The sequence below is a fragment of the Artemia franciscana genome, chromosome 6, assembly GCF_032884065.1.
Source record: "Artemia franciscana chromosome 6, ASM3288406v1, whole genome shotgun sequence".
NCBI classification, from domain to species: Eukaryota; Metazoa; Arthropoda; class Branchiopoda; order Anostraca; family Artemiidae; genus Artemia; species Artemia franciscana.
Genome location: NC_088868.1, coordinates 25,455,191 through 25,469,149, shown reverse-complemented (window position 1 = coordinate 25,469,149; position 13,959 = coordinate 25,455,191). Strand labels below are relative to the sequence as shown.

The 13,959-nt window shown below is 32.3% G+C and overlaps 1 protein-coding gene across 1 annotated transcript in view; it reads right to left on the bottom strand.

Moving 5' to 3' along the window:
* LOC136028528 (titin-like) overlaps positions 1-13,959 on the bottom strand; it is a 524,102-nt gene that overhangs the window by 208,351 nt on the left and 301,792 nt on the right. Inside the window, exons 44-45 of the mRNA XM_065706373.1 lie at positions 7,911-8,083; positions 4,714-4,978 (exon numbers count right to left, since the gene is read on the bottom strand). Of these exons, the coding sequence (XP_065562445.1) occupies positions 4,714-4,978; positions 7,911-8,083 (438 nt within the window). The remainder of the gene's footprint in view (positions 1-4,713; positions 4,979-7,910; positions 8,084-13,959) is intronic.

Below are 13,959 nucleotides of genomic sequence, written 5' to 3'. Positions count from 1 at the left end.
AATTCCTATGCGAAGTTTCTTTATGTCTTGCTTTCTCTTAACCAATTCAATTTTACGCGTAGAGACGATAAGGGTAATTGTTCTGGGTAAATTTTCGCCAGAATTTAATTGTCCAAAGGGTATTTCTACGGGGGGGGAGATTTTTTCGTGGAGGTTGAGCCAGGTATCCTGGCGTTATTTGAAGAAACGATCAGAAGTTAAACAAAAAGCGAGTTTTTTCAACTGAAAGTAAGCAGCAACATTAAAACTTAAAACGAACAGAAACTATTATGTATATGAGGGGTTTTCCCCCCTCAAAACTTCTCTCTTTACGCTAAAGTTTAAATTTTGTCCCAATTCTTTGAAAACGATTCCTGAAACAAAAGGTTTGTTTAATTACAACAATAAGTAAGTTTTTTTTAAGTGCCGAAAAACTATAGCGCGAAGAGTGAGGCATTGAGGAGGATTTTTGTCAAATAAAAATTTACAATTCAATATTTTTAATCTAAATTATGAATTCCAAAAAACAATACATTTTACAATTCTATGCTTCATAACTGTAAAAGAATTAAATACTTTTCAAATTGACAACTAGATAAGTACAATCACTCCTGAAAAAAAAAATGACAATAAAACACAAATAAACGTGTCCGTTCAGGGGGAAAATACAGAAATTCCCAGTATCCTGTTCAGAGGAAACATTTCTGATTATAGTGACTTCATATATCAGTTTATTGGTGCTTGGTAGTCTTGCAATGCAAGCAAAATTTGACAGCATATTTTTACCGAAATTGCCCCTTATTAAGTTATTTTCATTGTGTTTTCTATGATTATATGAATTTTCTTGTGTACTAATAAGCGTACTAATTACTAGTAAACAAATACATGTTTAAAATCACCATAAAAAGCTGATTCTTTGATCTAATGTTATCAATAGTTAGGCTCATACTTTCGTTATTGACAAGGATCGTTATCTACTTACCATCCATTACTATGAAGAATTTGATTTTTTTTTTGTTGCTCCAACAAAATTATATAGAAAAAATGTTTGTGAAAAACTGGAAGGGGGTTACTCAGTCACAAATTAGTACTCATATTTTCCTTATTAAGGGACAAAATCTATTGGCAGGTAGCCAGCAATGGAGCGACACATATTTTTTCCATAGTTTTTGCTTATTCTGCTCTCTTTCCTTCGGTTTCCTTATAAGTACTTTATAGTCCCAAATTTCCAGGGGAAATGTCCCATGTCCCCCCTGCCGGTGCCCATGTATTTCACACAACAATTGGTGCTTTATGATCTTTGAACTGAATGATAAAAAATTTAAGGCTAAAATTGTCATATTAACATCCGAAAACAAAAGACAGTATATAGCCCGTTACAAATAGCTTTGACTATTAGTTTTTAACTGTTTTGAACAAAATTGACTTTTCCAAATTTTGACCAGTGCGGGAGGGTAGATCTAAAAGAGGCAAGGGGAGGGGGAAACTTGGCTTCAAGTTGCTCTTCAATGTCCTCATCGAAATACCCAGGAAGTTTCAACTTAATGACATTAGCCTTGTCTTTAGATATTGCTGATACGCCCTTTCGTCAACAAGCATACATATTTTGTATTTTTACTTTGATCGACATCCCTTTCAGTATTTCCTCAAAGTTTCACCTTAATACCCTAAGCCTTTTTGAAGGCCCAGGATCAAACATGCCCTCTGTTCAAAACTAACAACCTAGCGTTGCCTATGGTAAAGAGGCATACGGCTTGAATGTATTGTTTTTGCTTTCCTGTACACTGAAGGAATGGTCTTATTAACTTTGAAGGGAGCTTATTTGATATTGAAGTTGAAAGTTCTAGTATCTTTTTTGATTTCCATTACAATTTGAAACCCACCACGGGAACCTTTACCTCGTTTTTAAAATGTACTAAGACCTCTTGTTATTCTTAATAATGCCCAATAGCCAATAGTAAACACTACCGGTATACAAGAACGATGTAACCAAAAAATAAAATGATATTCAAAGAGTGAATCTAGGACTAAAACGGTGCCAAAACTAGCACAGAAAAAGACAAATTAAAATTTTTAAATAAACAGACACTGTCATGAATCAAGTAGTTAAACCTAAAGCGAACACAAATCACAATAAACTATTGAATCGAAATTACAAAAAGAAGATAACACTGTGAATTAGGGAATGATAGCGTCCTTCCAAATTCTTCAGCTTTGTAACCTGAAAATTTCAAATGGAAACCTCCTCATAAAATGTTTCAGATTTGAAGTTTGGATGGCTAATTCTATAGATTTAGAACCATAACTAATTCTATTGATTTTAGGCTATATTTTTACAGTAGATGGCGATAGAAAAAAAAATCCAGTTATATATATCACATTAAGTGGGCCGTGATAATAGTTTTAAACGCAAACAATGGCTAAAGATGGTTTGGAGGAATACCCGAATCCAAACTTCATTATTACTTCCTGTGTATTGACAACTCTGCATCGAGTGAACGTAATGTAATCTACCCTTATACGACACCCTCTTCCTTCTTCCCATGGACTAGTGATTCTGACTACACAGTACCAACCACTCTTCCCCCGATTTATGCTATAGGCTTTTGGTAGGACCTCAAGTTTCCTCAGCCCCAGATTTCAAGATACAGTTTTAGCTATAATTCCATCTATGTTTTGACACAGTTCACCTATTTTTTTGTTTTAAGAACTTTTTTTTTAATCAAACAGTTCGTGGTAACGAACTGTAGTAAGGAGCTATTAAAAAAAAAGATTACATTACATTCAAGGATTCGTGCGCATATATATAGATTGGTTTTCTGTGCTTTAATCACTTTGACTAAAAGTTTAAATTGAATCATTTAATTGTAGTTGTACATTGTCCTAGTTTTTTGTGTCCATGGTCCTGCAGTTTTTTTTTGTGTGTCAAATATACATACTACACAATACTATGCTATGATACTCATCGCAACAAAAATGTTTTAAAATTTTTTAATCCATATTTGAATAAAACTGTGTTGCGTCATGCAAGAGAAAATGATTTGCAACCTAGTTTCTCTGAAGAAGAACTATAAGTTGGCCGAGGCCACTTGATGAATGCTATTCAATCCAGAGGCGCCATTTGGACCAAATCTTGGGGTGGGCATAAACTCCATCTTGGGCCCCCCAACTCACTTTGTGTTATGTAATCATCTAGGAAATGGGTATTTGACAGAACTCGAGAATTTTATTATGTATCTTACCTACTTTCAAAGTTTACAATAATCAATAGCAAATAGCATTAATTTCCCAAGGGTCGTCAAGTAGTTATGGTCTTTAGTTAATAGGCGTGCAGTAATTTCAAATCAATTGGACAGAATGGATTATGTTGGACATGCTGGATTATTATGGCCGGCAAAGGGCCCTTTGTGGTGGAAGCTTGGGCCCCCTGGAAAATCTGGGGTGGGCATTTGCCCACCCCTGACCCCCCCCCCCAAATACTGCCTCTGATTCAATCCCAACATATATCTCATGGCTCGTAATCCCAAAATACCCCCACACGAATTCTTAATATTGAATGTAGTATATTTAATGAAATTGTTTGTTTAAGGTCTGTGATGTCGATTAGGTATTGTGTTGTAAACTGACTCTTAGTTGTTTTTTAGTATATTTTTGCCACCCCCTTAAACAAGTATTTTACTTCTTGTCGTAAAAAAAGATAAAGAAACAAAGAGAGAAAACTCAATGAAGAAAATATACAAAAGGAGACTTCGGCCATTAGCGAAAAGAGAAAGTGTCTAAGGTTTTACTAAATGTTTGGGGCCAACCATCCTGTGTTTTTTCGCACCCCAACTGTTTGGAGGGCTGTTTAATTCTAGTTGTTGTTTATAATGCGTTTGTTTACTATATGCATTTATATTTTTATTCTTCCCAATATTCTATTACGTTCACCATTTAGGTATCTTTGACGTCAAACCAAGGTATACCGGAAGGAGATTACTGGCCCACCTATTAGCAACTACAACTTTCCTAATGGTCTACACCTTAAAAAGTCATAAAAATGATTAGCTTAGCAGATATTTACCAAGATTGAACACACATTATTCACCAGATATACTTAAAATTGCAATATATATTAATCTGTGACCAGGAAAGTGTTTTGTCTTTCTAAATATAGGGCAAGCCACTTAGAGCTAATATCCTTTTTTCTTATGGCAAAGTCATTTTAAGAACTTGAAAATGTTTTAGAATTTGATTTTTATTCAGAACCAATCGTTAATATAATTTTCGGTTTCTAGACCTTAATCCTGGAGATTCTGGAGGTAACCAATTCTGGAGATCAGCATCAGGTCTGATGATCCATAGTAAAGCGAAACAAATCTTCTTTAAGTGTCATATAATAACCGAACAACGATGAAGATGTATTTGAGCAAAGACTGGACTCTTTTCTTGAGAAATTTTTCATCGGAATATTTAACCAGTGTTTTGCTGGGGTCATGGCTGCAGAAGCTCTTACAATTCTGAGATAATTGCCAGAAATAATTAGTTAAGCTCTTCTCAAGGGAAGATTCGGAAGGGCGATGCACAGCAAGATGATCAAAGTCTGACTGAACATACATGGCCTTACTGATCTTCTTTTTTCGAGAGCACCTTAGCAAAAGATTTAGTTACCTCAAAAAAATGTTAAAATGCCAGATTCAATCATTTGAAGTGAGAGCAATTATGCAAAACTGGTTCATAAGAAAGTGTTCTTACCAGGTCACACCAACCACAGGGTATGCATCTACTTTAGCCACTAAGTGAAGAGTGCTTCTATCGCTTACAACTTTGTCTTCAAGTTCATGCATAAAGAGTGGCGATATGTAAGCCTTTACTCCACCGTCAACTGTGAGGTGACACTGTGATCTTATGGCGCCCAAAGTGTTGGCAGCTTCTATTTTGTACACCCCGCTGTCATCAAACCGAGTGTTTTGAATTTCTAATGTGTAAAAGTCCTCTTCTTGCCAAAATATGTAATGATCTGACAAAAGAAATTAGTTAATATTTGCGGATTACGATTATATAAGCAACCTTTGGTCATAATGGGCATACACACAGTCAAAATATTCTTACAATAAAGGGTGACGTCGAAATAATCTTTATCGTATTTGGTTTGCAACGATTATATTTTAATTCAAATCTGTTTGGAAAAATCTTCCCGACAAGCTTCACCGTACTGCACGTGGGAACGTGTAGTGCTTGACTGTTCTGTTTAGCAGAAATAATTTCTTTGAGTTAATTAGTTAAAAATAAAATAGCGGAAGCTATGAAAAGGCAATAGGAAATATGGATTTGGGCAACCAAAAATCCATCATTTTTTGCTGAAGTTCCACAATATTAAAAGTGATTCATACAAAATGATGAATTTAATCAGCAAAGGTTTTCACAAGGCATGTACTCTTTTAATTTCATGATAATAATTTTAATTTCATGATAATACTTTTAATACAAAAAAAAATAAAACTTTCTGCCACTTTCTTCACCCGTAAGTGTTGATGCTCATGTTTTTTCTTAAAATAAAATTGAATGTGTTATTCGAAAAGTGCTAAGACACCACAGTCCCCACCTTGCTTTAAAAAATTGGTAAGTGTCCTTAATACATATCCGATCGTCTGATGTTATAAAACAGGTAGCTAAAGCCAATATATCTCCGGGTTACTTTTACAAACAGAATTATTTTGTTTCCAGATAATTTTTGGACGGTATACGTTTTTTTAAGCGTATATTTTTCGTTATATATATATTGCATTAAGTCAGTTGTTTCACGAAAAAGTGACAGGTCTCATACGAACTCGTAGTTTGACAAGTACGGTATGCTTCGTTTTGTCTCACGGCTGGGGGATTGAGATGAAACTTTCAGAATGTTTTTTGGATTGGAGTAAGGGACTTACAATTTTGTGATTTAGGGAAGGGGACTAACATTTTTTTCTCTGGATCCGAAAGAAGAAAAAAAGTATATGCTCTAATTTTTGTTGTTTTTTATGCATGTCATTCTATAGATTCTTTAGATAAAGCAAAAGAATAGATGTTTCTTTTTACAGAAAATTAATTTCGAATGACGATTTTAAGTAATTCAAACTCATGGTCATTAACAGAGTGTTTATAAATATGTTGTTTAAAAGTCTAATTTAGATGTAAGAAAAATAGGTGATAAAGACAAAGTAAAATATTGTGACAAACACTACAAACACAAGTCCCTACTCCAAATTTTTGTCAATCCTTTCCTGACTCCTCTATTCGAAGATTGAGAAAAAAAACAAGAGAGAGAAAGACAAAAAGTGAGAAATTTGAAGAAAATATAAAACATTTACAGTGGAACAAAAAAAGTCAATCAAAACGCATAGATAAAAATAGAAAAAATCGTCGCCTAAGAAAAAAAAAACGCCCAAAAACGAGAAACCTTCAACGAAGAATAAAAAAAAAATCAAAGGAATTGCAAAAATATATGTGGAACTGATATAAATTCTAAGAAACACAAATGAAATGTAACTTTAAAAACATCAGTCGAAAGTATGTTATTAATGCAAGTTCTGAACTGAACTCAACAATTATTGGAATCCTTAACATGAAACTACAAAGACACATTACTGATGGTAGCGATGCTTTTTGTTGAATGAGCCAAACAATCATAGTCCTTTGTATCATGTAGATATTTGTACAAAAACAATAATAACTTGATATTCTGATCTCATTTTGAATATTTAATCTATTTTTAAGGTAACTGTGCTCACACTAATTTAACTCAAACACGAGAAGAATGAGCACAGCTTAGCAGCAAATCCAGATTTTTTGACTGATCATTTTTGACTGATCAAATTTTTTTGATGATCATTTTGACTGATCATTTTTGACTGAAATCCTTTTTTGACTGATCAAAATGATTTCAGATCATTTTGGTTCCTACATGCGCTATTCAAATAATCAAATGTTGTAGTAGAACTATCTGAACTTTGTTTCTGCTACTAAATAAGATAAGAAATATGTTCTCATATTATTGATATTGCAAATCTGTAGCCTACTTTTTCTGCATCTTCTTATGGGACTTGTAAAGCAATTATCATGCGATTGAAACATTTACTTTGAGACAAAAGGCAATCCGTGAATTTTTTTCGTTAGAAAACAATTTTCCAAATCCACACGAAATATGCACGTCGCAAGAATATATTCTGAACAGGACGTAATTCGTTCAAAACGGCTCAAATATATGAAAAAGAGTGAGATAATAATAGAAACATCAACATGGGGGGGGGGTCAGCCTCTAAGGAGTTTCCTCACCCCGCTGGCTGCATACACTGGCTAAGACTGACAGTTGACTTATATTGGCTTTTACCGTATCAATAATACAACTGAATTGTCTTTTAGCTATCTTACCTTGACAGAACCTTGCTTTGATTTTGAAAGTATCAAAGCAGTAAAAGACATTTTTTTTCTTTCTATACGTGAGAAACCTGAGCCCAAGAATGTATGTTACTGAATACATTTGCTTAGTTATATTCATATCCCAAAACTTGAATCTGATTTAACAAGTTTTGTATTGCAGAAAGACTTTGAATTTCCTTATATTCAATTGCTTCGTCTTAGACTTCAAACTCTCTCTTCTCTCTTGAGCCACCGAGTAGGAGTCTTCAGTCTTACCGGCATCCTTGAGATCCAACTCCCTGTCTCTCTGAAGAGTTTCTAAATCAACCTAGAATATATTAGTGATAGTCTGGAGGGGAAAGACATGAGCCATTGACTTTATCCTTTCTCAAAATTCCGAAACCTCTAAAACTACACACCATTATACGAATTTAAGATCGACATTTACCAAAGCAAAGCACTCAGCCAGAATAAAAAGGAAACCATGTGGCTTTTGATTCTTTGGGTTTAATATCTTAAGAACTAAATGTCTAAAAAATAAGATAGAAATGTACCATCTTTAGTTATCATCTTATCTTCTTTGAACCATTTCAACTCTGGCTTAGGAAAACCAACAACTTGGCATGTGATCCTTACTGGATAGCTAACTTGTATTCGCCTATCTCTTGCTCGCATAGTGAAATGTGGTGCCATTGGCTGGTTATTCTTTGGAAAAAGTTGCAATCGCCTAAACAAAAAACACTGAATTTCCACTGAGCTGTGCATAATACATTGGGCATCCATAAATACAGGCACAGCTAAATATGCAGATATATATATATATATATATATATATATATATATATATATATATATATATATATATATATATATATATATATATATATATATATATATATATATATACTAGCTGTTGGGGTGGCGCTTCGCGCCACCCCAACACCTAGTTGGTGGGGGCGCTTCGCGCCCCCCCCAAGCCCCCCCGCGCGCGTAAGTCGTTACGCGCCATAATAGTTACGCGCCATTGTAGTTGTGTCCCTATGTCCCACCTGTGAATATAGATATATATATATATATATGGTTTTAACTACGTAAAACTTGCGAATATACAACATTCTTTGCTGTCCCATTGTCTTTGCATATAAATAGATTGTCAGGTTATCCCCCTGTTTCCCCCGGTGTCCCCGTTGTAGTTGTGTCCCTGTGTCCCGGTCGTCATTTATATTCCCTGTGTCCCGGGTCCCGGTCATCATTTGTATCCCGGTGTCCCGGTCTGTATATACATTCGTTTTTTAGTTTTGTTTTTCTCCTTTATTTTTTTCCTTTTTTTTTCTTTTTTAGCTTATTTAGATTTTTAGATTTTTTAGTTTTTTTTATTAGTTTTTAGTTTTTATTTCTTTTTAGTTTTTTTGTCCCGGTCGTCATTTATATCCCCCTGTTTCCCCCGGTGTCCTCGTTGTAGTTGTGTCCCTGTGTCCCGGTCGTTATTTATATTCCCTGTGTCCCGGTCGTCATTTGTATCCCGGTGTACCGGTCTGTATATACATTCGTTTTTTAGTTTTGTTTTTCTCCTTTATTTTTTTCCTTTTTTTTTCTTTTTTAGTTTATTTAGATTTTTAGATTTTTTAGTTTTTTTATTAGTTTTTAGTTTTTTTTTCTTTTTAGTTTTTTTGTAGTTTTTACCTTCTTTTTAGTTTTGTTAATTTTTTTTTTTTACTTGTGTCCTGGTCGTCATTTATACTCCCTGTGTCCCGGTGCTTTGTTGATTGCTAATCGAACATTCCTTTTGTCCTGGTCGTCATTTATATCCCCCTGTTTCCCCCGGTGTCCTCGTTGTAGTTGTGTCCCTGTGTCCCGGTCGTTATTTATATTCCCTGTGTCCCGGTCGTCATTTGTATCCCGGTGTACCGGTCTGTATATACATTCGTTTTTTAGTTTTGTTTTTCTCCTTTATTTTTTTCCTTTTTTTTTCTTTTTTAGTTTATTTAGATTTTTAGATTTTTTAGTTTTTTTATTAGTTTTTAGTTTTTTTTTCTTTTTAGTTTTTTTGTAGTTTTTACCTTCTTTTTAGTTTTGTTAATTTTTTTTTTTACTTGTGTCCTGGTCGTCATTTATACTCCCTGTGTCCCGGTGCTTTGTTGATTGCTAATCGAACATTCCTTTTGTCCTGGTCGCTTTCTCTTTGAGTGTCGTCATTTATTTTTTTCTTTTTTAGTTCTTTTAGTTTTTACCTTTTTTAGTTTTTTTTTAGTTTTTAGTTTTTTTAGTTTTTTACCTTTTTTTAGTTTTTTTAGTTTTTTAGCTTTTTTATTTTTTTTATTAGTTTTTAGTTTTTTTGTAGTTTTTGCCTTTTTTTTAGTTTTTTTAGTTTTTTAGCTTTTTTATTAGTTTTTAGTTTTTTTTGTAGTTTTTGCCTTTTTTTAGTTTTTTCAGTTTTGACGTCACCTGATCCAGTTTTTTCAGGTGACGTCACCTGATCCACGATCCACAGATCCACAGACAACTTATTTTTATATATATAGATAGTTTTTTTTTTTTTACTTATGTCCTGGTCGTCATTTATACTCCCTGTGTCCCGGTGCTTTGTTGATTGCTAATCGAACATTCCTTTTGTCCTGGTCGCTTTCTCTTTGAGTGTCGTCATTTATTAGTTTTTTCCTTTTTTTTTAGTTTTTTATTGGTTTTTACCTTTATTTTAGCTTATTTTTCAGTTTTTTCCTTTTTTTTAGTTTTTTTTTATTTTTTATTTTTTTTAGTTTTTTACCTTTTTTTAGTTTTTTTAGTTTTTTTAGTTTTTTAGCTTTTTTACTTTTTTTATTAGTTTTTAGTTTTTTTTTGTAGTTTTTGCCTTTTTTTAGTTTTTTCAGTTTTTTTTTTAGTTTTTTATTGGTTTTTACCTTTATAGTTTTTTTAGTTTTTTAGCTTTTTTATTTTTTTTATTAGTTTTTAGTTTTTTTTGTAGTTTTTGCCTTTTTTTAGTTTTTTCAGTTTTGACGTCACCTAATCCAGTTTTTTCAGGTGACGTCACCTGACACATCCATCCATCCATCCACAGACAGACAGACAACTTATTTTTATATATATAGATATATATATATATATATATATATATATATATATATATATATATATATATATATATATATATATATATTACCGTGAATGTCTGAAATTTGGTTAATGTTGATATTCACTGGTGAATGTCCAAAATTCATTTTTCTCTTCTTAGATTCAATTAGCTTTGCGAGTCAGCTTTTTCAGCTTTATGCAAGCTATGATGGTAAAAGTTAATGTTAGGTTATGTTAGATTATGTTAGTTTAGGCTAAGTTAGGCTAAGTCTGGTTATAAATATCAGAAATGGATTAAAAACCTAACCTAAGCTAGTCTAACCAAACCTAACCCGTTATCATCAAATCTTGCATTAAACTGAAAAAGTTGACTGGCAACGGTGACTAAATCCAAGGAGGAAAAAGGTATTTTGGACATTCACCACTGAATGTCGACATTCATCAATTTTGGACATTTACTGTAGCAGACACACACACATAAATAAATATCTATATATATAAAAATAAGTTGTCTGTGGATGGATGTGTGGATGGATGTGTGGATGGATGTGTCAGGTGACGTCACCTGAAAAAACTGGATTAGGTGACGTCAAAACTGAAAAAACTAAAAAAAGGCAAAAACTACAAAAAAAAACTAAAAACTAATAAAAAAAATAAAAAAGCTAAAAAACTAAAAAAACTATAAAGGTAAAAACCAATAAAAAACTAAAAAAAAAACTGAAAAAACTAAAAAAAGGCAAAAACTACAAAAAAAAACTAAAAACTAATAAAAAAAGTAAAAAAGCTAAAAAACTAAAAAAACTAAAAAAACTAAAAAAAGGTAAAAAACTAAAAAAAATAAAAAATAAAAAAAAACTAAAAAAAAGGAAAAAACTGAAAAATAAGCTAAAATAAAGGTAAAAACCAATAAAAAACTAAAAAAAAAAAGGAAAAAACTAATAAATGACGACACTCAAAGAGAAAGCGACCAGGACAAAAAACTAAAAAAAAAGGCAAAAACTACAAAAAAACTAAAAACTAATAAAAAAAATAAAAAAGCTAAAAAACTAAAAAAACTAAAAAAAGGTAAAAAACTAAAAAAACTAAAAACTAAAAAAAAACTAAAAAAGGTAAAAACTAAAAGAACTAAAAAAGAAAAAAATAAATGACGACACTCAAAGAGAAAGCGACCAGGACAAAAGGAATGTTCGATTAGCAATCAACAAAGCACCGGGACACAGGGAGTATAAATGACGACCAGGACACAAGTAAAAAAAAAAATTAACAAAACTAAAAAGAAGGTAAAAACTACAAAAAAACTAAAAAGAAAAAAAAACTAAAAACTAATAAAAAAACTAAAAAATCTAAAAATCTAAATAAACTAAAAAAGAAAAAAAAAGGAAAAAAATAAAGGAAAAAACAAAACTAAAAAACGAATGTATATACAGACCGGTACACCGGGATACAAATGACGACCGGGACACAGGGAATATAAATAACGACCGGGACACAGGGACACAACTACAACGGGGACACCGGGGGAAACAGGGGGATATAAATGACGACCGGGACAAAAAAACTAAAAAGAAATAAAAACTAAAAACTAATAAAAAAAACTAAAAAATCTAAAAATCTAAATAAGCTAAAAAAGAAAAAAAAAGGAAAAAAATAAAGGAGAAAAACAAAACTAAAAAACGAATGTATATACAGACCGGGACACCGGGATACAAATGATGACCGGGACGCGGGACACAGGGAATATAAATGACGACCGGGACACAGGGACACAACTACAACGGGGACACCGGGGGAAACAGGGGGATAACCTGACAATCTATTTATATGCAAAGACAATGGGACAGCAAAGAATGTTGTATATTCGCAAGTTTTACGTAGTTAAAACCATATATATATATATATATATCTATATTCACAGGTGGGACATAGGGACACAACTACAATGGCGCGTAACTATTATGGCGCGTAACGACTTACGCGCGCGGGGGGGCTTGGGGGGGGCGCGAAGCGCCCCCACCAACTAGGTGTTGGGGTGGCGCGAAGCGCCACCCCAACAGCTAGTATATATATATATATATATATATATATATATATATATATATATATATATATATATATATATATATATATCTATATATATAAAAATAAGTTGTGGATGGATGTGTGGATGGATGTGTCAGGTGACGTCACCTGAAAAAACTGGATCAGGTGACGTCAAAACTGAAAAAACTAAAAAAGGCAAAAACTACAAAAAAAACTAAAAACTAATAAAAAAAATAAAAAAGCTAAAAAACTAAAAAAACTAAAAAAAGGCAAAAACTACAAAAAAAAACTAAAAAAAAACTGAAAAAACTAAAAAAAGGCAAAAACTACAAAAAAAAACTAAAAACTAATAAAAAAAGTAAAAAAGCTAAAAAACTAAAAAAACTAAAAAAACTAAAAAAAGGTAAAAAACTAAAAAAAATAAAAAATAAAAAAAAACTAAAAAAAAGGAAAAAACTGAAAAATAAGCTAAAATAAAGGTAAAAACCAATAAAAAACTAAAAAAAAAAAGGAAAAAACTAATAAATGACGACACTCAAAGAGAAAAAAAGGCAAAAACTAATAAATGACGACACTCAAAGAGAAAAAAAGGCAAAAACTACAAAAAAAAACTAAAAACTAATAAAAAAAATAAAAAAGCTAAAAAACTAAAAAAAACTAAAAAAAGGCAAAAACTACAAAAAAAACTAAAAACTAATAAAAAAGCTAAAAAACTAAAAAAACTAAAAAAAAGGCAAAAACTACAAAAAAACTAAAAACTAATAAAAAAAATAAAAAAGCTAAAAAACTAAAAAAACTAAAAAAACTAAAAAAAGGTAAAAAACTAAAAAAACTAAAAACTAAAAAAAACTAAAAAAGGTAAAAACTAAAAGAACTAAAAAAGAAAAAAATAAATGACGACACTCAAAGAGAAAGCGACCAGGACAAAAGGAATGTTCGATTAGCAATCAACAAAGCACCGGGACACAGGGAGTATAAAAAAAAGAAAAAAAAGGAAATAAATAAAGGAGAAAAACAAAACTAAAAAACGAATGTATATACAGACCGGTACACCGGGATACAAATGACGACCGGGACACAGGGAATATAAATGACGACCGGGACACAGGGACACAACTACAACGGGGACACCGGGGGAAACAGGGGGATATAAATGACGACCGGGACAAAAAAACTAAAAAGAAAAAAAAACTAAAAACTAATAAAAAAACTAAAAAATCTAAAAATCTAAATAAGCTAAAAAAGAAAAAAAAAGGAAAAAAATAAAGGAGAAAAACAAAACTAAAAAACGAATGTATATACAGACCGGGACACCGGGATACAAATGACGACCGGGACCCGGGACACAGGGAATATAAATGACGACCGGGACACAGGGACACAACTACAACGGGGACACCGGGGGAAACAGGGGGATGTAAATGACGACCGGGACACCGGGACAGGGAATGGTCGATTAGCAATCACCATCAACAAAGCTCAAGGGCAATCATT